General features: G+C 38.4%; 1 protein-coding gene across 4 annotated transcripts in view; it reads right to left on the bottom strand.

Moving 5' to 3' along the window:
• The window catches only part of Efna5 (ephrin A5), a 275,816-nt gene extending 255,325 nt beyond the window's left edge, over nucleotides 1-20,491 (bottom strand). Inside the window, exons 1-2 of one of the 4 annotated variants that reach the window (XM_074076998.1) lie at nucleotides 19,485-20,483; nucleotides 18,626-18,785 (exon numbers count right to left, since the gene is read on the bottom strand). In XM_074076998.1, coding sequence (XP_073933099.1) covers nucleotides 18,626-18,750 — 125 coding nt within the window. In that variant the 5' untranslated portion in view covers nucleotides 18,751-18,785; nucleotides 19,485-20,483. Of the gene's footprint in view, nucleotides 1-17,759; nucleotides 17,884-18,625 lie in introns of those variants that run through there. The other 3 variants (XM_020175022.2, XM_020175017.2, XM_074077000.1) reach the window with 3 other exon arrangements.
• Between the last annotated feature and the right edge of the window lie 6,056 nt (nucleotides 20,492-26,547).

The following is a 26,547-nucleotide window of genomic DNA, read 5'->3' as shown; positions in this document are numbered from 1 at the left end:
TAAATTATTTCTCTTCCAGGAAGTAGTTCCTGATAGCCCTGAACAGATGTATTTTCTCGTTGTATCCATAGCATTCCGTGCTTTACTATGACATTATTTGCTGTAATATGTTTGTGAAACAGAATGGTTTGGTGACTGTCTGGACAATTAAAGAATATTCCAATTGTCCTGGTATTTGCCTGCATATGGTAGTTAGTATTGATAGGTTCACATCAAACATCATGGAAGAGCTATGCATTGAAAGTGATGCTTACAATATCAGTGGAAGTGAAAAATCTGAATATGCTATTGGTTTTACTATGTATTTATTAAAAATTATCTTACAGTCAAGACATGGGATAATTTCTTTCTAAAGATGTTTCATTTTCCAGTCGGTAAATGTACCAGGATGGTTTTCACTAAAACATAAGTCAGCCAGCTGTTTGTTTGGGTTCTTAAATGAAATGACAAAAAATACAGGCAGCTTTTACTCACAGTACTCTACTTTAAACAATGGAATCTGTTCCATATTTAAGTGATTTAATTTTCTTTTTCTTAAAAATGTCTAATTTTTTCCATATAATAAGAACATGTCTTTGGAACTTTGGAACTTTCATTTCAATTGGCATATGGTTCTCCTTCACCCATCTGATGCTCCAGGGGTGCCAAAGCATTTAGGAGACCCAAGAGAGTGTATAATCCAACATGACAGCTTGAAGGAGGGAGGGCTGACAGAGTATCAGAACAGGTATAAGGGGAGGGGGCGGAGAACTAGAATTCTGGAATCCAGGTTTACCCCTTATCTTTCTTTCTAGTTGATCACAATGCTACATTTCATCTCTCCTGAGAAGACAGCAGCACTGCCATGAAGGTTTTGCTCAGATATGGGTTGGACCCACCACACAAGCAGCTTCCTGGACCTTAAACTTCTGTGAAACAGACAGGACGGCCAGTATTTTTACACTTGGGTCTCCTAAATTCTCCATAACCCAGCATAAGCTCCTGCTGGCTTTGTAGTCGGCTTCCCTATCCTCTGTACTGTGCATTTATGAGTTCAGCTGTGGGCCCGGTTAATTTCCCTCCACAGCCTTTCTTCTCTTCCTAACACTTGCAACTGGAGCAGGGGCTGGAGTGCTGACTAAGGAGGAACAATAGGAGGCTTTGAGCAGGGCTCATCCCCAGACCAGTCAATATTTACTTCAGTTTGAAGCCACTGTTTTAAAGCTCCTTCCAAGCAGAACTCAACAGTGGGGAGTCTCCAGAGGTTTCTAGATTTTATTTTAACAAGAGGGAAGAGAGGTGTAGAGATAGAGTAAATAGATTACTGTCTGAACCACTTTCTCAGAGAAAATAAGGGAGGCTGTTCTACAAAACAGGTTAGACTTTCAATACTAATTAGCAATTTATAACAAGAAAAACCAATCGTCTTCCAACACTGATTACTGCAGACTTAAAACTCCAAATCAGGCCACAGCACAAATCCACTTAAACGTGACCCCTGGTATATCTTGTGAGCAGGGCCCTGATCCTATCAACCACCCGGAGCTTGCCAATGTTTGCCTACTCTGCCCAGAATGCCACTGCCCTAGGTGAAAACCCAAACTCTATGACTGATTTTTAAGCCAGCGCTCATGTATACTGCCAATTCAAATGTGTTCCAAAATGGAGTTATGATTACCAAATCCCATGAATTAAGAGTGTGCTATGATAAGTGTGTTGGCTATCTTAACAATAGATTGGAAAGCTGGCTCTATTATGCTGAAGAAAGTAACTAGAAAAAAGCCACATATCCTCTTGTTCACCAGTGAAAGTGGCTCACTATATGACAGTGGATGGAAGGGGAGATGGATAGTTGGTCCAATACTGTATTAGAGTAAGTGGCATTTTCCTGTGAGTTCTCATTACCTTTTGTTGAGATGCAATAGAGATACTGTATTTATTAAAAATGAAACTATATAACTGTGATGATTTTTATTTGCTCAGTTGATTTTAACTTTTTTTTCTTTTAAAAGTGTCAATTATCATAAAACTAAACCAAACTGACAGTAATCTTTACTAAAATGGTAAGGCTATAGGACATGACTAAGGATTTCTGTTATGTCCTGAGGAAATTGCATAGTTCTCTGCTGTAGCCAACTATAATGCTCATTATCTCATTCACATCAGTAAGTAGACTTTGTTGTTTTTAAGACCTAATCATCCATTCCATTCACATTTTACACCATTTCTATAAAGACAGAGTCAAAAACAAAATAATAAACAAAAAACAAAAAAGTTTAATAAGGGAAACTGAAGATTTGCAACTGTCCAAAACTAAAAATCCTTATCTATGATAACCTTAGTATTAAAATGCAGATCACCATCTTCTAAACTCTGAATAGGTAAAACACAGTGACATAATTTAGGCTTTGTAAAAAGAAACAAAGAGAATTCAAACCATCCCTTGCTCCAAACAATATGAGGTAACAGATAGATAGAACAGCAAAATTGGCCTGTTCTACTATGTTTGTTTAAATTCATGAAATGCACTGGAATATGTTCAGCTCTAATCTTGTATATTAATAAAGCTAAATAATTAAAATGCAACTCAACCCAATCATTTCAACTTAAGGTACTACTGAATTGCTGTACTCAATTTGATCAACATGCTCTTTGAAAGGAAAATGCTGAATAACCCCAGCTGAAATAGATGTCTCCGGGTGGTCATTTTAAACTGATGTATGAGTATAAGGAATTATTTTTTTAATAATACAAAGTATCATTAAGTACATCAAAATTTCAACATCTTGACTACCATTTTGTGAAGAAAGGAAAACCTGGAACACGGAGACAGACTGTTGCCATTAATCATTCATCAGACACAGAAGAAAAGTAACATAAAATTACAAAGTTTAAACTTAAAATAAACTCATAGCAAGCTCATTCCCTTGACAAACCTTAACTTCCAATTTATCGACAAAAGTAACCTGCTTTTATATGAAATGATACAAGAAGAACAAAGATAAGTCCAGTGCTCCATGAGCAGAGCAATTCTACACATTGTACTTTGAAGGGAAATTTGTTATGCAGAGTTAGCAGTGCTCTTTCAAATAATTTGGGTCTTGCTAATAATAAACCCAATACTTTTTATTGCTATTGGCCAAGTTCTGCCATCACACACGACTAAATTTCTGGGTCTCACACATAAGAATCACTGATAATTTCCCTTATGAATTACTATTTTGTTTTCTTTTATCTTGCTTATGGGGAGGTTTATAACTTTAGGAGTAAAATAATGTCATAAAATAATTATGCAAGTGTATGATTGCAATTTTAATACAAATAATGAGCTCGTTTGATATTCATCTAAATAACTATAAGCATATGAAGTAAATCCTGCTTTGAATAACCATCAGACAATTTTCCAAGAAAGCAGCCTTTGATAGTAATGGGCTACTCAGGTTTCAGTGCATTAAAATATGTGCTACTTACGAATTCTGTTTCCTTTCTTAACTGAATGTTATGATCTATTTATGCTCCTAAAATTAATGTGTATATAATTAATACGTGCTAAGTTTTTTAAAAAGTCAACAGTAAGAGTTCTTAAGCATACAGGCATTAAGGGTTAACCCCTGTTCTCTGGCAGTAAAATTTAGAAAAATCCAACGATCTCAGGGACAGCCTGGCTGCCTGTAAGGAACAGCCCCAGAAAGGAATTGATTTGTTTCAACAAGCTCCTCACTGGAAATACAAGCATTCTCCAAGAGGGTGCCGGTATCCATTAATTTCTCCTTTGAGATAGAGATACTTCATTGTACCTATGACGCCCCAAGTAGAGAAAACAATACAGATGAGATACACTGAGAGGGGAAGAGAAGACATTAAAAACAAACTTAGCCAATTTTACAAAGGGAAATCTCACATTCATGGGAAGCAGGTCTAGGAGACTTGCCCTCAAGTGTCTCTCCTCACATGCTATTCCTCTTGTAGAAGTCACAAGATAATACCGAAACTGTGATTTCTTTTTTTAAAAAAAACATGTAAATGAATAAGTCTTACTCTCAGGGACAACATATACCACAAAATTGTACAATTCAAGTTTTGGTTTGTTTTTTAAAGTCAACTCTTCCATGATGTTTTCAAGTAAGTTTTTTAATTTATAAGAACACATTTCTTTTTTGTTTTTTATTACTTTGTTTTGAGACAGGGTTTCATTATATAGCCCAGACTGGCCTCAAATGCTCACCCTTCCTGCTTCTGCCTCTGCAGTGCTAGGATTACAGGCATGACCCACCACGTCCAACTGCATAACTGCTCATTCTATGCAGTTTATAAAAATACACTGAATCATAAAGTGAGATTCATCCATATGAAGTGAAGTGATCCCCCATCTTTATTCTTTTGTTCCCCAGATGTATTAAGGTATGACTGACTACTCTTGTAATAAGTTTTATAGCAATTTTTAAAGTCTTCATATATATATAAAATATATATACATATGCTTTCCTTCAAATTTTCACAAGAAGGTGATATCTTTATTATGCCCATTTATTAAGATGAAGAAACTGAGGCTCAGATTTGTCACTATGAATAGAATATTTATGATTCAACTAAAGCTGAAGTTTAACTAGATCTAAAATAATTTTTTTAAAAGATAATAAAGACAATTGACAAATCTAACCTGATGTGGGTTTTTTAATATCTTTATTCTCTAAGTACCTGCCTACACGACAGCCCAAAACATTTGAAGTTTTATCCTAAACAGTTGTCATTACAAAAACTCAAAACAAAAAAGTACATGAATTGAATGCTTTCACTTTATGCACTAATTAAAACTGTCAAACATTTTCTACTTTAAACCTGTCACTTGCCACAGATCTTAGGTATATGAACTCTATTTTGAAAGAAGCATTCCCTAGAGATATTAAAATGACTTCATTTTAATAAATAAAAATATCCTATTCCGAAACTTAACAGTACTCTAAGTATACAGCAAACTTCTTTTTTAAGAGCCACTTACGTTTATACAGTCACAGAAGATTCTCAAATTTCTCGAACTATGAGAATCATAAACCCTAGAAACTTAAGTGGGTTCCTTTCAAGGTTACCATCTATGAGCTCTCTTAGTAACCCCAGGGCAAGCACAACCATAAGCCTCCATACAACCAACCAACAGCGATACCCGAATTACTGTTCTTTTTTTGTTATTGTTTTACATGAGGTATTGAGGCTTAAACTCAGGGCCTACACCTTGGGCCATTCTGCTAGCCCTTTATTGTGATGTGTTTTTTCGAGATAGGGTCTTGTGAACTATTTACCCAAGCTGGTTTTTTACCGTGATCCTCCTGATCGCTACCTCCTGAGTAGCTCCGAATTACTCTTCTTAATAACGTTCCTTGTTCTTACGAAATGCTACCCAATATTTTCATAAAATCCATTTATCAAGAATTTAACAAGGAAAAAATTACTTCTGCTTTATAATTAACTATAAAAATGTGTTGGTGAACACTGTTATAAAAATAAAAGCACACTTAAATGGAGTGTTCACCATCCTTTTCCTCTTTTTGATTGTTTTTCATAAAAATACACCTGATTTAAAGTATAAATGGTTTCATTTTTCTTTTTTTCTTTTTTGGCAGCACTGGGGTTTAAACTTAGGGCTTCATGCGTGCAAGGCAGGTGCTCTACTGCTTAAACCACATCTCCAGTCTCCATTTCTCTTTTCATAACCATTCCATGGTAGAACATTAAGTCTACTTACTGTTGCTTTCAAAGCCTTAAAGTTCACTTAGTTTAGTAATGTTTACTCTTGTACATAGAAAACACACACACACAAAAAAAAACAGGCAGAGCAATCTGAATTTACCTGGATCCATTCCTTACCTATGATAAAAGCATCATGTAATATTTGCATTGCCAAAGAATATGATGATGCATGCTGGGAAAAAAAAACAAGTTGAAGAGTATTTGCAGACTCTATAGAAAAGACTTCTCACTAAGGACACTAGAGTCTTAGAATTTTAGAGCAGGAAGGCATTTTTTCCAGGTCTTTTATAACTACATAAGAAGTACAGGTTCCTGAAAGGAACCAGCCCACAAGAAACCCAGCCAGTGGAAGCAGAAAAACTGTTAGTCATCTTCTATGCTAAATGAAAAATAAATCCTTTAGGTTCATTTAACCATATGGATTTTAAATTGGAAAGTGTTAAAAATCTGGTTTTGAGGTGTAATTCTAGAATTGCCACATAAAATATATCTGGGGAGGGCTTGCAAATAAATATCCTTACACATTTATAACAAATTCTCTTTAAACTTTTTGGACCAGGATATTTTTACTCCAGTAGAGTTTGTCTATTCAGAGTAAGAATTACAACAAAATCCCTGGCTTATCCTTTGTTAATGTATGTTTTTAATAAAGCATAAACCTAACGTGAAAATTTATCTTATTTGTCAGAGAGTTGGAGGAAAGTTGCTAGAAAAAGACTAGTAGGCCTTTTAGGCTTTTTAAAAGACAAATAACTTTCACTCATATAAATACTAAACCATCTTAGAAACCATAGAGCTATATAGAAAGTTCACAGCAAATATAACCAAGAGTCCTGATGAGAAGACAGAAGTAATCTCTTTCACTACTGAATTTTATCTGAGAACTTGAATGTCCTAACCCTTTTTCATGGGCCAGAAACATCTATATCACCTAATATGGCGGTATTGCCTGGGAGCTTGCTAGAAATACAGTATGTCAGGTCCATATCTCATCTACTGATCTACAATCTACATGTCAACAAAATCTCCAGGAGGTGAGGTGAGAAACAGAGGTCTAAGTGAAGGCCTCCTTGAGGACAGGAATTTTTTTTATAGTTTCCTGTTGCATCTCTAGCATGTAGAACACCACGTGGTTTACATTGGATACTGGTAAATATTTGCCAAATGAATTGATACATGAAGACTTATTTATAGTACTACTTTGTACCATAAGAACATCAACAAAATTCTTAAATCAGCACAAAACGCTGAGGCTCCTTTTGGGCAGGCACAGAGCCTTATTCATCTCTGAATCCTCTGCCTGCCTCTCAGTGTTTTGCACATACTGTCACTTAATAAATACTTTACCCATTTTAACTTCTTTGAGGTAGTCAGTACATACTCATGTACTTATTATTACTAATAAGTGTTAGCTGCAACATTGCTTTAATATGAAGACTTTTGAAAAATAAATTCAAGTCAACATGTAATTCCTCAACTAGCCCATTTGGCTTTGCTTTTGGATATGTGATATGTTTTCTTTACATAAAGAGAATTCACATAAGGAATAAAAAAGAATGTAAAATACTGCCTATAGAGCTAAGTCCTCATTCTATGTGATACCACACAGGGAATGTGTGGGTGACTAAAATTCCAAACTAATTCTAAAACCTCATTATTCAATAGCTTCAAAGTCTTTTCTTACCAAATCTTACACCAAAGCTGCTATGAGTTTAATAAATATCATTTTTTCTGTTTTATTTTCTTTCTTAAATTCATCCACTGGCAGGTAGGCCCAGAGACAGTGAAATGGCCAAAGCTATCAAAAAAAAAAAAAAAAAAAGCAATAGAAATCTCTACATAATAAATGAACTAAGAAACTAATTCTCAAATAACCAGCTATCTAAACAAAAACCTACAGTTAAGAAATAATAATTTACAAAATAATCATAAAAAATCAGATAATTAAGAGCACAGATGTATTGATAACAAGACCACCCAAAAATCATATATATATGATTTTGACATAGGATAAAATCACATATATCTATATCTATATCTATATAGATATAGATATAGATATCTTTTTTTTATCTATATCTATATAGATATAGATATAGATATAGATATCTTTTTTTTTTTTTGGCAGTACCAGAGTTTGACAGAGGTTTGTCCTTGCTAGGCAGGCATTCTACTGCTTGAGCCATGTTCCCAAGTCCACCCCAAAATAATATTTAAACAATGAGATCTCAGCCTCATCAACAACTGGACCTTTCAGTTTATATTGTACAGGATACTAAAATAGGCAGGTAGGCAGCCCTTCCCCCAGCCAAGAACTGCTTCTTTCTCAATTTAATTAACTGGGTTAGATAGCTCTTATACTTTTTTTGTTTTGCTCCAGAAACTTTAATGCTTAAAAGTTGAACCAATAAGTAGTCTGACCCATGTGTACATATTCATATGGAATATCCCATACACATACACTGCCATGCTGTTGTCTTCCCAAGAGGATAGTTGACAATGGTGATAGCAGAGTGTGTAATTAGTTTTCATTGTTCCCCTGACAGCTATAGTTCCATAGAAGACCTTTTTCTTTTTGTGGTGCAAATGCTATGGAAAAAATACACTAATAACAGGCATTTAATTACAGGTCCAGCAACCACAGAGGAAACATTGCCAGAAGAGATTGGAATCTCTCACTCGTGCGCTTGCGCACTCTCTCTCTCTCTCTCTCTCTCTCTATATATATATATATATATATACACATATATATATATACACACACACACACACACACTGTGGAGGGGAGTATTGCTTTTCAATTACAATAATCTTCAAAATATTGATAGCAAGAATAAAATGGAAAAATTTTTAATTTTTCCACTAGTGTCTGTCAACAATAAAGTATGCACACAATACTACACCAATACTACAACCAAGAATATTAGGCCTATTCTAAAATATTAATCAGAATAAAGGCATTGCTTATTAATAAGGGAAATACTCTTTAGCATAGCTTAATGTTTTGATACAACCAGTGAAGAGTACAGAGATTCAGTTTAAATTTTGCATTTTGCTTTGCCTCTCACAGACTTTAAAAAAAAAAACAGCACTTGTAATATAGAATTGCTGGGTGCTACATTTCCTGAGGCTGACTTTAATTTGTTTTATACAGTATTTAAAATAAAGCATCCCCAAGTTGCTGCCATGGCAGACACGAGATCTGCTACTGAGGTCCTTTCTCGCCTGATTAATTAGTAATTGGGAGACACATTTTGGCAGCTTTCATTTCCCTATTATTTTCTCTAGTTTGACACAAAACCCTGTCAGAAGCACTACTATTTGAACTGTACCCCTCTTAGTGCTGGGTCACTAAATATTAAGAAATGGAGCCCCTGCCAGAGAACTACAGAAATAGGCATAAAAGTTTATTGAAGCAGTAACAGTAAACAAATATATGAAGAAAACACTGAATGCCACAGTATCTAAAACATTAATGGTCTGTCTGAACCCAGGGGTTATTGGCGAGATCGTAGAGCAGACTGAAAGAAAAGGCCTTTAACAAAACCAGTCCTTTCATCTACCTTTAAAAAAAAAAAAAAAAAAAAAACAAGTATTAGCTAAATAAAGCAGGCAAATACTTTGCTGCAGCAGGAAGGTACATCTGAACCTCCCTTGGCCTCCTCCATTATTCCAACTGGATGAATAAAATTATTGGGAGGAAAAGATTTATAGCAACTACACAGACAGAGATGCTCTCCAGAAGTCACTGATGTGCTGTGTGAGCCAAAGAAACATTTTTCATAAAGGGTAGAGTGACGCACTTAAAATTGAAGCTAGAAAGACTGGTATTTTGGAGGGCTGCAAACAGCTACAGAATCAGTTTCAGGATCTCCATCTCAAAGTGTCAGTCACTTCAAAAAAGTATCCTGCTACGATGGTGGCTCAGGACACTTGTGTGCCAGGGCAGTGGCCACGCTGTGCAAGTCAGAGGTCACGGCTTCCACATTCCGACATCTGTCTGTATTTTCTTGCCCTGAAACAATACAAGGGGAACTAGGCTCATTTGCTCCCACTTTGTTTAACCTAATTGTTAAATACAAAAGATAATTTCCCCACGTTTGGAGTAATTTTAGCATTTTTCCCATTCTCATATGTCTCCATTAAATTAAATACTACAAAAGAAACTCAACCACAAAGTTAAGTCTCCTATACATTATTAAGTTCAGTAAAAGCAACAAAGTTGTACAACCAACTGACAGCTAAGAAATATCAAGTATCGTGTATCGTGTCCTCCATCATCAAAATCTGGGTAACAATTTACACTATAATTATCCACCAAACTAAGCCATAACTTGATTTTATTCAAACCACAGCACTGCATTTTTAATACAAAATGCTTTCATCAGATGTATTTTCATAGTAAGAGGCAAGGGCTAATTGTTAATTATAGTTTTACCTATATAAATAAGTCACTAATAAAACTTAAAATGGAAACTCTGACAGCTTGGAAATAGCATGAAAAAAAGGTATTTGTTAGTTCACTTAAAACTAAAAGGTCACTTTGAGCATTCAGTTATTTCAGTCTTCTCTACTAGCTAATCAAAGGAAAATGGATGATGGATATCAGAGGAAAGCTTTTTGGTGCAAAAACGGTCAACTCCTACCTGGAATTCTACCGTAAGATGTGTATCTGTTCTTAAAACATGCATTTTATTAGCCAGCTTTCTCTAACATCTACAACCACCCTAAATCCCACTTCCATCTAACTGAAGTCATTTGTGACATACTTGAACTCATCTGTGCCCAGCGTAAATCTCAGTTAAGATATTATTGAAATTATCTGAAGGAAACTTGGCTTTAATGTAGTACATAAGAAAAATGCTCTCAGACATCATCAAACAGAAGTAGTAGCAAGAAGTAGAGTATAAATTTTTTGTTAAGTTTACTAGGTCACATGTTCTTCCAAATGTATCCAGAAATACAAAATATGGTGGAATATATAGCAGACTCAGTTGATAGTCTCATGATTTTTAGTAACAAATAAAAATTTACTTCTAAAATAATTTTCTAAAAGAATCCATGAAAGAGTTTATTACTGAGAAAGTGAGAGGCTGTATTTCGGACAAAAAGGCTCTGGTTTCACACAATGCTTCTTAAAGCACCCCAAATGCTTTATTTGGTGAGGTGCCTGTATTTTTATCATGACCTTTTACAGAAGATTCCTGATACTGCTGATCAAGTTGGGGCAAGGGGAGTCAGCCAACAAGAACTACTTAGTACAGTCAGAAGAAGGAAATCAGGATTCAAGGGTGACAGTAGAGACTATTTTAATATATTACTTTGAAATTAACAATGAATTACAAGCTTCAAGAGAATGCTATGGACACATGGTATAGCCCAACATTTAACATTAAAATATAATACGCTTTGGTTTAAGTACATTATCACTAGTTAAAACATCCTTTTTGTCAGCTAAATACAAGATAGTATTTTTGTGACTATGCAAGCAAGACAGCTTTAAATGTAAAGTCCCGCCGAAATGATTATAAAGTGGTTTAGTCCTTTTCTATCGTCCATATTCATTTCCGAACCATTTTCACGAAAGAAATAAAATCGGTCTTAAAACAAGATGGCTGCTTGGGAGAGGAAGGGCTGCTTTAACTGAAAGCCAAAAATCTAGCTTCGCTAATTCGGGAAATATGAATTTAGTTATATTTCTTCTCATTTCCATGGATTAATGTACTTCCACACAGAAACCCATGGATTATACTGTGCAGTTATTTAAAATCATTAATAAAGTAATCTTTGTGTACTAGTATGATTGTCCACCGTGTACACTCAAGCTGCTATACAGTTATCCAATACACCTGGGTAAATTCTCACCATCACTTTGTACCAAATCCTGATCTTCAGTCATAAAAAAGGTCACTTGATAAGTAACAATAGGGACAATATTGATATCTATATCTCTTAAGAATCCAGCATTACAACATCCAGTAATGTCCTGCTCAAGTCAATTCAACTATATTTGACTTTTTTTAAAAAGTAAAAAACATAGGAAATTAACTGTTCCTGAATATCTTCTTGAATTGCACTTTGCTGACCTTCCCTAAAAATGTGGCAGATTAATTCTATGTCTTACATTAAGAAATTAAAAACATTTTCCTCCATTTTGAAATAACTTTTAAATACATTTTAAAAAAATCATTCAAACCTATTTTTATTCCTCACTTGAGTGGAAAATAAGACCTGACAGTAACATTTTCTTTAACCTGTCAACTGTCAATTGTATGAAGGATGTTTCTAAAGATGACAAAGGTTTATTTTTCCTTATTGAAAATGATAGAATTCTACCTGAATGAAAGCTGGGATAACCATCACTACGGTGCACCACTGTCTCTCAGCAACTAGCTAACTCACGTAGGAGTTTTCAATATTTTAAAATAATGTTTTTATTGTATAGCTCACTGCTTGAAAACTATATTCAGAAACTTCAAAATTAAGAGTTGCATCCATACAAATTTTCTACTCTACTACACAGATTTCAATAGTTTTACGATTATCCTTCAGAGAGCACAGACCATCGAGGACACTTAGATGTAAGAACTTTTTACTAAAAATTATGCACAATTGGACAGAAAATTTATGCTATTATTTTTTAAATTTTAAACCAAGTGATTCTGTGTCACTGAGCTGACTTGCTTGACTGAACAAATCTTAAAAACATATATGCAGACAAATTTAAGAGAACACAGTTCTCCTGGTAGTGAGTAATATCCTATTCAGAAACACTAGAAATTCACATTAATCACAAGAAACTTTTCTACAAAATAGCTCAGGACATAGGTTGAAAAGCAGACTAATATATAAATCTAATGATATAAATCATGTCTTTTAAAGAGACAGTAATTTATTGATGTTTGGCCAAGACCACCATTGTAGAGACAAATTATTAAAAGTGAATGTTAATATCTCATTTTTATACTCCTCTTTGAGGTTTTCGAACTTGAATATGAAGGTATTACCTGTCATGAATGATCAAAGGGCCACTATTTTTTCTCAGTTCAGGAGACAGATCTGAGTGAGTTGTCCTGGGTTAAGAGTTAAGGACTACCTCCCTCACTATACTTAGAGAAATACAAGCTTCCTTATCAGCATGGATATTCTAATCAGACTGCTATTTTAATAGTTTGTATACAACTTCTGAAAAGAAAATCAATAACGTGAAATTAATCAACAGAGTATTTCATTATTTAAAATATAATAGCTTTTTAAAACCTTACTGGGATGGAGGTTATTCAAAACAATCACAAAGAGAAGAGATAGAGTGGCATCTTTAAAAAAAAAAAAATAAGCAGGTGATTTATATCGAGAAAAAGAAACTGTTCAGCAAGGTACAAAATGCTACAACACATGTAAAATTCTGTTTTTAACATATTCTTATGTTCTGTACATTTTATGTTTCAGTGTTTTTTCTCTCTCAAAGGTAAATTCTTTTGGCATCTACTTTTTCCCAAGCTAGCAAAGGCCAGGACTCCTGAAGGACTAATTATATTCATTCATTTTCTTGGCCCAGCATGAAGCTGGTAGCTTGCTTGGTTCATAGCAACAGGAAAGAAAAGGAGGTGCCCATCTTTATCTGTCCCTATCCAACAGGAAACCAGGCCAGTGGACAGAATGCAATGAAATGCCTGTTCAGAAGGCATTTTGCAAGATTAAATGACAGGAAATTCAGGAGGTTAATTTGCCCCCAATAACTAAGTGCTCCTTCCAAACCTGATTCTCAGTTTTCAAAGTGAAAACCTCTAACACGAGTGTTTATCAGTCACAACACACATGACAATAAGATATTAGTTCTGTGAGTCAGTGGTCTAGTTAACACCGCTAAAATCACGTAACAGGGAATAATGAACTGCTAAAGACTCTCTGATACTTATAATCACAAGTAGTTTATTGATTTGGTCTTCTACTAGACAAGCAAAGTAAGACTTGTAGAGCCAAGTGAGCCTCAAGTAGCACTGATGTTCCAGTCACCTAACAAACAGACAGTTGACTATTTTGAATAGTTTACTATGGATATATAAAATAATGCATACAATAGCCGGAACATAACATCTCAGCAAATAACTTTGCTTTTCAAAATTCTACGCAAAACTGGCCAAAGAGCAAGCAGCATACTTGTATTTTACAAATTTCTAAATCAAAAGGCGTTTGTGCGGGGAATCACTGCAGGTCCTATAAATTTGGCATAAAAACACAGGATATAAATCTCAGTTTTTTTATTCTTTATTTTTATTCTTGTGTTTACATAAATTTTGATATAAATATCAAAAGGATAAAATTATCCCAGTATGTCTAGTAAAGTGATACATTACATTGGGGCTCAGAGTTAAAAGTTAAGATTGTTAGTAGTATCTTATACTTAAAGATGATTTATGTTTCTAACATACAAAAACATTATTTAAAATTTAAAAAAACAGAGGAAATCCTCTATAAGTTTAGTAGTAAACTTGAAAACCAAGATAAACTTTTCTTTCCTCACAACAAATTCCTAGATTTAAATCATGATGATTTCATTTTATTTGTGAAAGGGGTGTAATGCCAGTGCTATTATACATATATCAAAATAACAAAGGCTCACGTTTTCTAAAATGAAGCAACTAAATTTTGAAAGAAGAAAAATACCTAAGAGAATATGACTGGGGGAAAAAAAAATGTTACCAATCTCACAACCTAGCCATGTACTTAGGACCTGTCTGTGCTGTCAGAAGGACTTGGAAGTGCTGACCAAGAACTCTCATTGCTTTCACAACTCCAAGATTAGATGTTTACAAAACTAAATGATGTCAATTACCTACTATTCTAATATGAAATGCTTAATTTACAAGTTCCTAAAGAATTGAAAAAGTCCACAGAAATCCTTAATAAATTCAAGATAAATTAAGATTTTTTCAATTGAGAGAATAACCTTTTAAGTTGATAATTCCTAAACCTTGATAGAAGCAAAGCACAAAGTGAGAAGAATTAATATTATTAAAAATATGTTGGTTGTACTTACTGCCATATAATTTTAATTTTGCCTCCAAAAGGTCAGTGAGGAGACACCTCTAATTAGCCTACCATCATTTTGGCAAATAGTCAAAAAGAGTCCAAGAAAGATTTTTCAATATGCACACAGTGTTTAAAAGATATCCTTTTTTGATGCACCAAACTGTTTATAACATGCTTCAAGTTAAGAGGCATGTTCTTAAAATTAAATCATGTCTATCTTTGTAAGCAAAGCTACTATGGGAGAATGTAAATAAAGTTTTATTATTGAGTGTCTTTTTAAAAGTTACTTAAGAGCTTTCTATAACCTTAAAGAAATTAAGGACAAATAATTATATTCTCTTTGATATAGAGACTTTCATTACTTAAAGCTACTTAGTAACATTCTAGTTTAGAATGCAACATAATATTCAAAGGATCATTACATTCCTCACACTTTTAAGCAAAACTCATGCAAGTTTTCAGATTTTAGAAACATGGAGGATGTACGTAGGTAAATGTGATCATATAATATTTCTATTCAGACTGATAGTTCTCAGTTGCTCTTTCACAGATTTGTGCCAATTCAATGCATAAAATCAGTTTGACTCGTTGCCCAAAAAATCAGGCAACTAAAAAGTTAGCAGATATTCAATTTGGAAATTGAATATCTACTTCCCAGAAGTGACTAGCAGGAAGATAGAGTCTAATAGTAAAACTATTCTGACAGAACCTAAGTTTAATATTTTTCCTAAGGTCCTAGATTTACAGACACTTAAAGTATCAATGGAGAGGCAGCAATGATACTCAATGAAGCAGATAAATTCCTATCCGCTACACAAGTTTACTTGTAGCACAAATTAAACAATAAGATGCCTAATCTCTGTGATCAAGATATATTTAGTCCTAATTTTATTTAACCAATTTCAAATTCAATCTATTAACATAAGCTAAAATGTATGTATTTCATTTAGATATACTTTTCATTCTTATTAGTTTAATGTGTCTATGAACATTTCTTCTAAGAGAAAAAAATTTAAATATATTTAAATTGCAATTAACATTGATTACTTTTTTTCAAAAGATTGAAATCTGTTGATTATTAGTTTAGCAAAATCTTGACACCTTCTATATAAAACTAAAAGTCATTCTTACTATACAAAATCATGACATATATGAAAAGGAAATGTACAACATTTAATTTATAAAATTTGGTAAACCCATACAAATTTTATGAAGTATTTCCTACCTCTGATAAATTGCTGGTTTTTCTTTTAAAATTACTTAGTTTGCATTTGGTACTTTTAAAATTGCATCCATGATGATTTTTCTTAATGCATAAAAAGTACCATCTTCAGTATTTCTGAGTTAAAACTGCCTACCACTACCTACTTTTAAAAAACTATTTTTAATAATAAGTTTTACTGTCATAACATACCAAGATAAATGTCTCTATAACCCCTACAAATATTAAATGTTATAAATTTGGGGCAGGGTAAGAGGGGTACATCATTTTTTCTTTGGGAAGTTATCAAACTGATAATGATAAGAGAAGAAAAATATTTTCACATCTTCAAATTAGCAAACTGACTTACAATACTCTTGGCATTTTACAATTCTACAGATTGACTTTGGACAGGTTCAAAGCTACCATGGCATCCTGAGCAGAAGAGTTTTCTTCAGGCAGGGCAGATCTATTAAAAAACATGACCTGTGACAAAAATCAATGTGCTAATCTCAAACCAAACAATAGTACCAAAAGCATAAAACAGAGATAACCTAAGATAAAATGTTCTCAAACTATCTTGACAGGTTAGGAAGGGGGGCTAGAGAGGGGGTGTTGCTGGTTCTTTCTGCTTTAACTCAGGGGAGACTGGAACACCCACATACCCAAATAAACGAATACCAGGAGAAAAAAGATCACACAGTAACATTTGGAGTGACAACTAAGAGCAGAATGTCCCAAATTCAGCTAACTGACCCTCTGCTGCTTTACTGAATAACGCACTAAAGTTTAGAAGTATAAATTCCTGTATCATATATACTGTTTAATAAAGCCCAAATGGGAGTAAAATCAAGCAACATAATTAGACCTGCTTTTAACACCATCACAACTGGAAAGGTTGCTCTATTTGTCTTGTCGGCTTTAATAAGAGGCATCTTTTCTGGCAGGATGGCTCCTTTCTCTTTTCCTAATAGTGGCAAATGGCATATCAAAGAAGAAAGAACTTCCCTTTCCAACACTCAACTCCATGAGACTCTTCCATTAAAAAAAAGAAAAGAAAAAGAAAAAACTTTCAGGGATAGCTCCACTTCAGTTAGGCGGTGCATTTAGGACTTGTCTACCTGGGTGTGTCTATCCTGGTTTAGCAGGGCGGGGGAATTCCCTCTCGGATCGTCAACCGGTGGATGGCTGGTAGGGAAATCTGCCCATCTTCACCTGAGCTGACATTAGTCTTGCGGGGAATCCTGCTCATGAATGCAAACCGAGGAAGGGCCTGAGCCGAGTGGAGAAAGCCGATGGGAAATAGAAAGAACTGGAGACGCCTGCCGGCCCCTCTCTCCAGACGCCTAGGGTGCACAGCAACCACAGGCTCACTCTTCGGCCTCCCGCCTCTTCCCTCCCAACTTCCACACCAGTCCAAAGAGAAACCTGTGATTTTAGGTACAATCGATACTATTCCCCTCCCAGGTGGCACCAACACCAGCTCACAGCTGGAAGCTGGCCTGTGTCCCAGAGAAGTAGAGCGATATGGGCCCACTGGGGCCGATTGGGGCCGACTGCTGCTGCGAGGGAAAGTAAGGTTTCGAACAACTCCGGATGGGGAAGGGTCCGACCGCCGGGCACCCTGGATAACCCGCCCTTCACATAACTCACACACACACACACACACACACACACACACACACACGCACGCACGCACACACACACACACACACACACACACACACATTCAGGATACAACAACACTGGCGTCTGAAACTGGAGGGCCCAGCACGTGCGCCAGGGCGGTCCCGGCGCCCACCTCTTGCCTCTCGCGTACTGGGCGGGCTTCGGGGACGCCTGCAAAACGGTTCCAGTTAACCGCGCGCGTGCCTCCGGCTGCTCACCACCCGGCCGCGGGCGAAGGGTTCCCACCTTCCTGCTCCGGCAACTTCAGCAGCCTGCTCTGCACACATGACGTAACCTGGTATTAGATCAAACTTTCTGGCACCTTGAACCCATTGGGTGAGAGGGGCTGCAGGAGGTGGGAGCATCCTCTCCATTGCCAAGAGCTCCAGGCCCAGGCTGTCTCCGGAGTCGAATGGTTTTCTCCCAAAAAGGAAAATAAAAACCTAAAGCTTCCGCTTCCCAGGCCCCTTATTTCCCCCAGCCGGTGCGCTCTCTGAACGCACGGGAGTAAAAAATAAATAAATAAAATTTAAGATTAAAAAAAAAAAAAAACTTTGGGGTTGTTTGGCGTGTTGACTTCCCCAGTCGCTGCACACCCATGTTCCAGGCTGAACCTGCCGGCGGCGCACACCACCGGCTCCCGGCGCCCAAACCCTGAGCCGGGATTGGGATGCCGGCCAGACTGCCCGGCTGGGAAGCGTTGAAGTCCCAACTCCCTGGCTCCCGCCCTTTTCCGAGTGTCCCCACAGCCCGCAGAGGCAGCGGGTCCAGGCAGCTCCAGGGATTCCCAGGAACGTCCGGCCCTTCCGCAGTAGCTTAACAAAGAGGGGCGCGAAGGGAGCGCTTCCCGCCGGCGCCTCCAGCCTACAGCTTCTGGGCGACGCAGGCTGCAGGGCGCGCGCTGCCTGCCGTTGGTGCGCGGCGGTCCCTGACACCGCCGCTCCTTCCTCCAGCTCCAAGGCCTGAGTAACCCCGGCTCTCCGCCCCCAGCCACCTTACCTGGGGTTGCTGCTGTTCCAGTAGACAGCGTAGCGGTCGGCGACGGCCTTGGAGCCCGGGTCTTGGCTGAACACACACATCCACAGCACCAGAAACACCAGCGTCAACATCTCCACGTGCAACATCACGCCTGGCCAGCGGCGGAGCCCCCGACGCGCCACTCCGGGGAGAGAGCGAGGATCCGGAGGGAGGGAGGGAAGGAAGGGGACAGAAAGAAAGCGGGCGCCAAATAAATATGAATAAATAAAATGAAGGGGGGCGAAAAAGGAAAGAGACAACCAAGCTTGGGAGGGGTAGGGGAGCAAGAAGACAAGACGGCGGTGGGTTGGGGGCGGGGGGTTAAGGCAAACTCGCACCCCCACTGAAGGGTTCAGAAAGAAAAAAGAATCACAAGATGGAGAGAAGCGTGCGAGTGTGCAGTGGCAATGGCGAGGGCGGGGGAAGGGGCGCAGAGCTGTGTCTCGAGCGGCGTCTGTAGGCCGGTCACCCCGGGAGAGGGAGGTGCGGGCCCGGCCGGGCAGCGGCAGCGCGGGTCGGGGCAGGCGGCGGCGCACGCTGCACAGTCACCGGGAGTTGCGCGCCGTGGCTGCGGGGAGACATACACCGGCCCGCCGGGCCCGGCTCAGCGTCGGCGCCGCGGTCTGCGCACGGCTCCGCAGCTGCCCGGGGCCCTCGCACTGCGCCCCGCTTTGCTCCAAGTTACTTTGGCGGCCGGTGGGAAACTGCAGGAGGAGGGCGGCGTGTAGACAGCGAGATTCACGCTTGCGGCCCCGGGAGTCTGAAAGCTTTCCCCAGCCTCCCTCTGTGACTTAGCCCGGCGACCCCTGGAAATCTCAGAGGAGTCGTAGTACTGCGGTACCGGGAGGTGCGCAGAGAAGGGTGTGGATCGGCAAACTCAGCCCTGTCGGCGTCCTGGAACTGGTGAGGCTGCAGCTGCGCTGGTGAGGAGCGGTCTTGCCTCGAAACCTCAAAGAAAAGTTTGGCTCTTCGCTTCTTCCAGCAGGTCCCCAGTGGAGTCGGACCGCAGCGGCAGCGAGAGACGGCACTCCGGGCGCTGGCCGAGACACGGGGATTTCTCGTGCGTGCTTTTCTTGGCCGGATGTGGGTGCACCAGAGTGAATGAAGAACAGAGGTTATGAACTAGCCAGCCAGGCGGAGCTGGGGTGCCCAAACCTGCAGGACGACGCCAACCCAACAGTTCTGCTGGAGAGCAGGAGGGGTAACAATCACTTTTGGATCCCTCTAACTCCTGGATGGGCTGATGTCAGTCTCCGATCGCCTTCCGGGAGCTAAACTGAGCACCTACACGCCGTGCCAAGAGCCCCGGCTGAGCTCTCAGAAGTGTCCCTCTGACTCCGATCGGTCCAGCCCCACGCCCAGCAACTTGTAGAGATGGATCAATCAGTTTGTAGTGGGGGGGGGGGAGAAAAAAGAGCGCGCGCACGAGCGAGTGGCACCTCCCCAATGACTACATCAGAAAACCTTCCCGATCCTCCCGCAGCTGCTCTTCTTTCCCTCCTTAGGCACAGCAGCAACAAGAGGTGAAAACCACCAACCGAATCCTAAAAGCGCTACCCAGGCGGGAAAATAAATAAACTTGAGTGCAGCCGCAACAGCACAAGCAGCCCTGGAGAGATTGAAATGACTGGCGAGAAGTGGAAAGGGGTAAAAGTCAGTTTTGCAAAAGAAAAAAAAAAAGAGAAAAAATGCTTTATGGGAAAAAAATCTCCTCGGGCACGCCCCCTCGTTAATGACCTGCGTGTAAAGCCGACAGCAGCGGCGACCCAAGCGGCAGCAGCCTCACCACAGCTCGAGGCCGCGCGCGTGAACGTGGACGTGGGCGGGGGGCGGGCTCCGCCCGGGCGTGTTGTGCGGGGCGCTGGGTTGGCAGGCGGCGCGGGCGCGGGTGTGAGCTCCGGGCCGAGCAGGGGGAGGCGCCGCCAGCCCTGTTGCCGCCGCGGCCCAGGTCATGTGGGCTGCCTTTTTTTTTTTTTTTTTTTTTTCTTCCAAGCAGTTTACTTGGGAAGGTGGGGTAGCGGGTGACTGGAGTAGCCAGTCAGGAACCAGCCTGCTGTTTGCTTACAGATCGGGTTTTTTTCTCTCTCTTTACTCCAACCGGATTGGTTTCCTACACGAGAAAGAGGCGTTTTCCTAATCTCCTCCCTCCGCACTCCTCCTAACCACTCCCCTCCTCCCTCCCACCCCCCACCTTCCTAAAACCTGACTAATTGAATTACTGGGAGTGCCGAGGCGCCCTCTCCTCCGTCCGAGCCCGGCAGCCACATGTAACCCTTTGGGTGCTGAATTGCGTCTGGGCCAGGAATGATTTGACATCTTCTTACTTGGGAGTAGGGTGTTTCATGCACTCTGCACCGAGAGCCGAGTTCTGTCTCTGGGGCCGCTCAGGTGACATGAAGTCTCAGCAGACCGGCTGGAACAGACCAAAGCGAATTCAAATTCGTGTTCTCGTAAATCTCTGGGGGCTTCTTCACATCGCGCTCTGCTGAGCGCTGGGTTATCTGCAAAGCTGAGCATCTCTCCTTCGCCTTTCATTCCCCCGCCCCCGTCTTCCTACCCCGGATTTAAAGGTTTTTGAGCAGGAAGCAACACTTTTCTTTAAAGTGATGCTTCGAAAGCACGTTTTTTAAAATCAGGGAAATCTCAGTTTAAAGTGATTACAATTCAGTGCGAACCCTAACAAGAAGGAAATGAATGCGGCAAGCGAGCGCATCAGGAATGCCTTACACCTTTTCCACTTCAGTTCTGAGCTTGATTCGCTGCCCGCCCCCCACCAATCCCCCCCTCCAAAAAAAAATGCTTTGTGGAAAGAAAGGGAAGGTGCAGGTGGGAGGCAAAGGAGTTTATCATTGGAAAAGGCCTCGTGTTCCTGGACTTGTAGCGCAGGTGGCAGCGCTTCGGTCCCCTGTTGCCACTAGAGCGCGACCACCAGGCAGCGAGGTGGTCCGGACTCAGACGCGTCCCTCTGTGTCGGGTGCCCAGGAAGCGAGCAGGGCCACAGGCAGGGTAGAGCCGCCCTCACCCGGCTCTGCAGACTTTGCGCCCCACAATTTTTCTCTCTTGCTCTCCAGTGAGTTTACTGCCTTGGTGGGAAGGATGAGCCCAACGGGGGGAAGGGAGAGTGTAGTTTAATTTTTCTTCCCAAACTACCTCTTTTCTCTTTTACCTATTAGCCTAATAAAATCAAACATCATTTTCTCCCTCCTGCGCTTTCCAGATCTTGGGTCCGGGATTTCCAGGCGCTCCGGAGCGCTTTGGAAGCGTCCAGACGCCCTCCAGTGGTGGGCCTGCAGTCCGCAACCAACCATCGTATTGCCAGCAGCTCAGTTTGATGGAAAATCTAGGGTCATAATCAGTAAGACTGAAAGGTAAAGAAGCAGTTCCTCATGGGCATGGAGTTGCTTGGATATTATCGGCTCTTACCTAATATTTGAATACAAGAATTTTTCATGATTGCATATTTGAAGTTATCCTAGAAATGTAACTGATCGGTGACTAGATATAAATTACAACTAGAACTCTGCAACAAACCACCCCAACAGACCAAACACTTTTTTAATTTAAAGCTAATTTAAATTTGCTCCTCTATAATCTGTATATTTCACAAAATTCTAGCAATGTGAAAATGGAAAAACTTAAGAGAGACACTAGACTATAAGCTTTATTTTTTAAATCAAATTTTCATTTAAAACTTTTTTTCCTGTGGCCTGTAATCTTGCTGATGTTCAAGGTCTCGGCCTGTTTCAGAGTGCGTTTGTTTTTCTGTCGTGGATGCACGGACTTCTTCCCATAGCCTTTTTGGTAGTAGTTCTAATAGGTGCTCTTATGACAAATCATTTTTGCAGGAAACATTCTGGACCCTTTTAAAGGATCTGTGTATCTTTAGGAAGAAGAGAATTCTCCTGTGTTGGGGAAAATGCTGATCCTCACTGAAGAGTCTTTTAGGCAGGGAACTATCAGGTATCAGGGAGCTAGCAGGCTGGCTTCCTGTGGCATCAAAAAGAAATGGGGAGAAGAAAAAAATAAATGATGTTCACTTATCTCCCATTTGAAACACCTACTGTAAGCAAACGTAAAAGTCAACATATCAAGAGAATATGTTTTAGTGTTTTATATATCTCCAATTTGTTTAAGAATAGCCTCATTTTAAACAGCAAAAAAAAAAAATGTGATCCTCCTTAAAATGATTCAAGAGGTTAAAATAAGATGTTGGAGTTTGTAACTCTTCAGAAAGTAACTCAGATATCTACAGGAAATAATTCATTGGCCTAAATTAAATGTCTCTGGTATTATATCCATAAGTATTGATATTGGAATTACCAAGCACAATATGATATATGAATACCTGAACAGATTTAATTTGAAGAGAGGTATTAACTGTACATTTATTGCTAGATAATGTGACTTTGCCTCTTCAGGGAAATGATTACGTGATTTTAATCTATACAAATCAGTACAACATAAAATAATTGGATTATGATCAGCCCAGGGTCACAGAGGCAAGGACTTTTAAACTGGCCTTTATAGGGTAAATAGCTTTTTGCCAGGTATTGCAGGAGGTTCATGTCTGACAGAAAGAAAAGAAGCAAGAAACTAAAAACACAGAGGAATAGAAGTATGAGGAATTGCTGAAGTGCTTTAAGTGCAACATGACTGAAACTGAAAAATAGATTGGTTAACAGACTGCAAAGGGGTTTAACTGCCATTCTGAAAATGTTTGGATTTAAAATCACAGGCAACCAAAGGCACAGGTGTTTTTTTGAAAAAAATGACATTGAAGCAATAATCTGTATGCTTTAAATTAAAACACGGACTGAAATGTTATTCATTTAATTTTTTGGTCTTTAACTACCTAAATCAGTGTTCTAACCTTGGCTATGAATTGGAATCACCTGGGAGAGCTGTCTTAAAAAGGATGCTAACAGGGACCACTCCTTGTTTTAGTTGTTTAGAGGTGGGACATGGGTCTGTAATTTTTAGAAGCTCCTTGGAGAATTATAAGAGCATGAGAACTGAGAACCACTGATCCAGGGAATTTATTTTTGCCTTAATTATTTCAATCTTTCAAGCAAAAGTGCATTCCATGCTTATTTATCTAAAGAAGTATCCTAGCTAGCCAGTAAAGCAGGAATTGTTACTTTAGAGAACTAGTTTTCATGATGCTGTCTACTGAACTGAAATCATACTATCCAATAATTTTTCATCCTCACAATTATTTATTATTTCCATCCCCAAGATGGGTTTGCAAGGACAAAGCTTACTTTTAAATATGGGTTAATCTTTCTTTTTGAACTATTTCAATTAGCTGTTACCAGGGCCAGGTAACCAGGCAAATAAATAAAATATGCTGCTGATCAAACCCGACAGTTTATAGACAGCAAAGCAACTTTTAATATTGCAAAATAAAATTAAATATGAGAAGTTAAATTAGAGCTTATATACAGGAGAGATAATAAAGGAAATAAACTCTGGCTCGAAGATTAAAGAAATAATTAAACACAAAATTTTCTAATAAATGACTAAAATAATGGTATTTAAGCTAATCCTATTATTTTCCTACACCATTTATATTTCATTCTGAAACTCCAAGAAACCCAAGTTCCATCACTAAATTGTCACTCAACTATCTTGACCACAGACTGTTTGAAGTTACTAATAAACTGTCCCCCTCCCCTTTTTATAACAAGTTTCTCAGAATATTTAGAAGTAACTAAGCTAAATACTAGTTTTTCTCTCCCTGGAGGCTTTAGGAAATACTTCTATTTCTGATCTGGCTGTCTCTTCTATGTGTGACCTAAAAGAGAAAAAAAAAAAGTCTGACAAATAGAGTTTAACATCTCTACCTTCAACCCTGTGACCTTCAACTTCCATCATGAGTTTTCCACTTTTCCTCATTGTCTTTTTGTAGTCCTGGTACTTGTTGGAGTTTATTTTACAATAGTCTTCCTCTTATAGTCTGCAGATAAACAGAAAGTCTTGCAAGTTGCTGCAAGATTCTGAAAGAAGCATTTAAAAATGCTTTTACTTATGAACTAGGAGTTTATGTTATTTTGACCATTTCAAAACATATTTTAAAATGAAAGCAACATAGCAAGCTCTTTAAACATACAGAAGTTTTAGCAGTCATTTTGATAAACAGTTAAATCATGTAATTAAGCACATATGTAAATGTTATGTTTCTGTATATTACAAATGTATATGTGTTCCTATGTAATTCTAAAGGAAGCAAACAAGAACTATTTTACTAAAGCAACTTCCATATCATTTTTGTTATCTACATTTCAGTATATATGTCACAGAATTATGTGACCAGGTAAAGCTAAATTAGCAGATGATTTTATTCCCTAAGCCATTTTCATGTTCTGTTCTTATATATACTTTTTGCTGCTTTCTATTTCTCTTTTCAAACTTTTAAATAAGATTTACTGAAAAAAATTATCTGTATTTTATAAATCTAATCAATGAATTAACATAAAGTATATTGTCCTAATTGTCTCTTTGGATTATTAGATAATATACTATGTTCTTTGCCTAAAATAATGCATATTATCATGAATGTATGTTATCAATAAAAATTATATTTGTGCTTTATAATCACAGATGACTGCAGCATAATTTATTTAAAATAAAAAGACTATAAGTAGCCATTACAGAAATAAAGTTAATTTGTGCTTTTCCCCCAAAACTGTTTCCTTCTGCCAGTTCCATCTATCATCATTCCAAAAAAGGATATAAAAAAGCATTTTTGTATTTTTGTACTTGTTGTGAAAAAAGTCCAGTACATCTTTTTTTTTTTTTGTAAAAATATCATTGAAGCCAGATATGGTGGCACATGTCTATAATCCCAGCACTCAGGAGGCAGAGACAGAAGGATTGAAAGTTTGAGGCCACCTTGGGCTACATAGTGAGTGACTCTGTCTCAAAAATCAACAAAAAAGTCATTGATGCCATTAAACACACATACATATTTATTATACATGTGAAAATGTGTACAAAGACTGGGACACGGGGGTGGGGGGGTAGGGGGGAAGGGGCAGAGAGAAAGAACACTGATTTCTCAATTTTCACCAAAGATTTTCATCAACTTCTGCAAGAATTCTATTTAAAGATGAGCAGAGGATATAACCCCTAGTCAATAGGGATGATTATATAAAATAAGAAATGCTGTTTCCAAGCCCCTATTTAGCTTTGGCTTCACTTATTTCCCTTGGATCTAAGCTGGCTAAGCAAAGTAAAATGTAGAATTATGGCAAACTTAAGATATTCTTAAGTTATGTGCATTTTTCAGATGAAGGCATCTTTAGGGAGGTTTGGGTCTTGGTTTTTTCCAAGTCTAGACTTTTTTTCTTCTGCTTTTTTGTCTTATTCATCTAAATAATTCTCTCTCCCTCTCTCTCTCTCTCTCTCTCCCCCTCCCTCCCTCCCTCCCTCTCTTTCTCTCTCTCTCCTTTCTCTCTCTTCCATTTTACTTGCCCACACTTTAGATGGCCTTTTAAAACACACTATTAACTTTTTAGAAAAATTACTCTCTTATTGCAAATTTTTAACTCTGATTTGAGACGTCCAGATACCTTATGTCAACCTTGTAAATTTTATTGTGATGCTGTAAAGATACAGTGAAGGTAGAATTTTTTTTAAAGCATTTCACTTGTAGTTTGGGATAACAGCAATAATAACACTGGTCTCTATGAAAACCATTATAACTTATGATCTTAGAATGTCAGATAATAATGCAGAGGATTATTGACCAAAACTTTTTAAAAATGAGAAATATTTTACTACATTGAGTCTTCCTAAACATCAGTCTGCAAAGGAAAGTATGCTCTTAAAATGACCACCTTCTAATCAGAGATTATAGCTGTCCATTTCCATTAGTCTCTCTTTTTTGGGGCATGTGATGTATG

Source organism: Castor canadensis, chromosome 6, assembly GCF_047511655.1.
Source record: "Castor canadensis chromosome 6, mCasCan1.hap1v2, whole genome shotgun sequence".
Lineage (NCBI taxonomy): Eukaryota > Metazoa > Chordata > Mammalia > Rodentia > Castoridae > Castor > Castor canadensis.
Note: the sequence above shows the minus strand (reverse complement) of the source record. Positions and strands in the feature narration are given on the sequence as shown.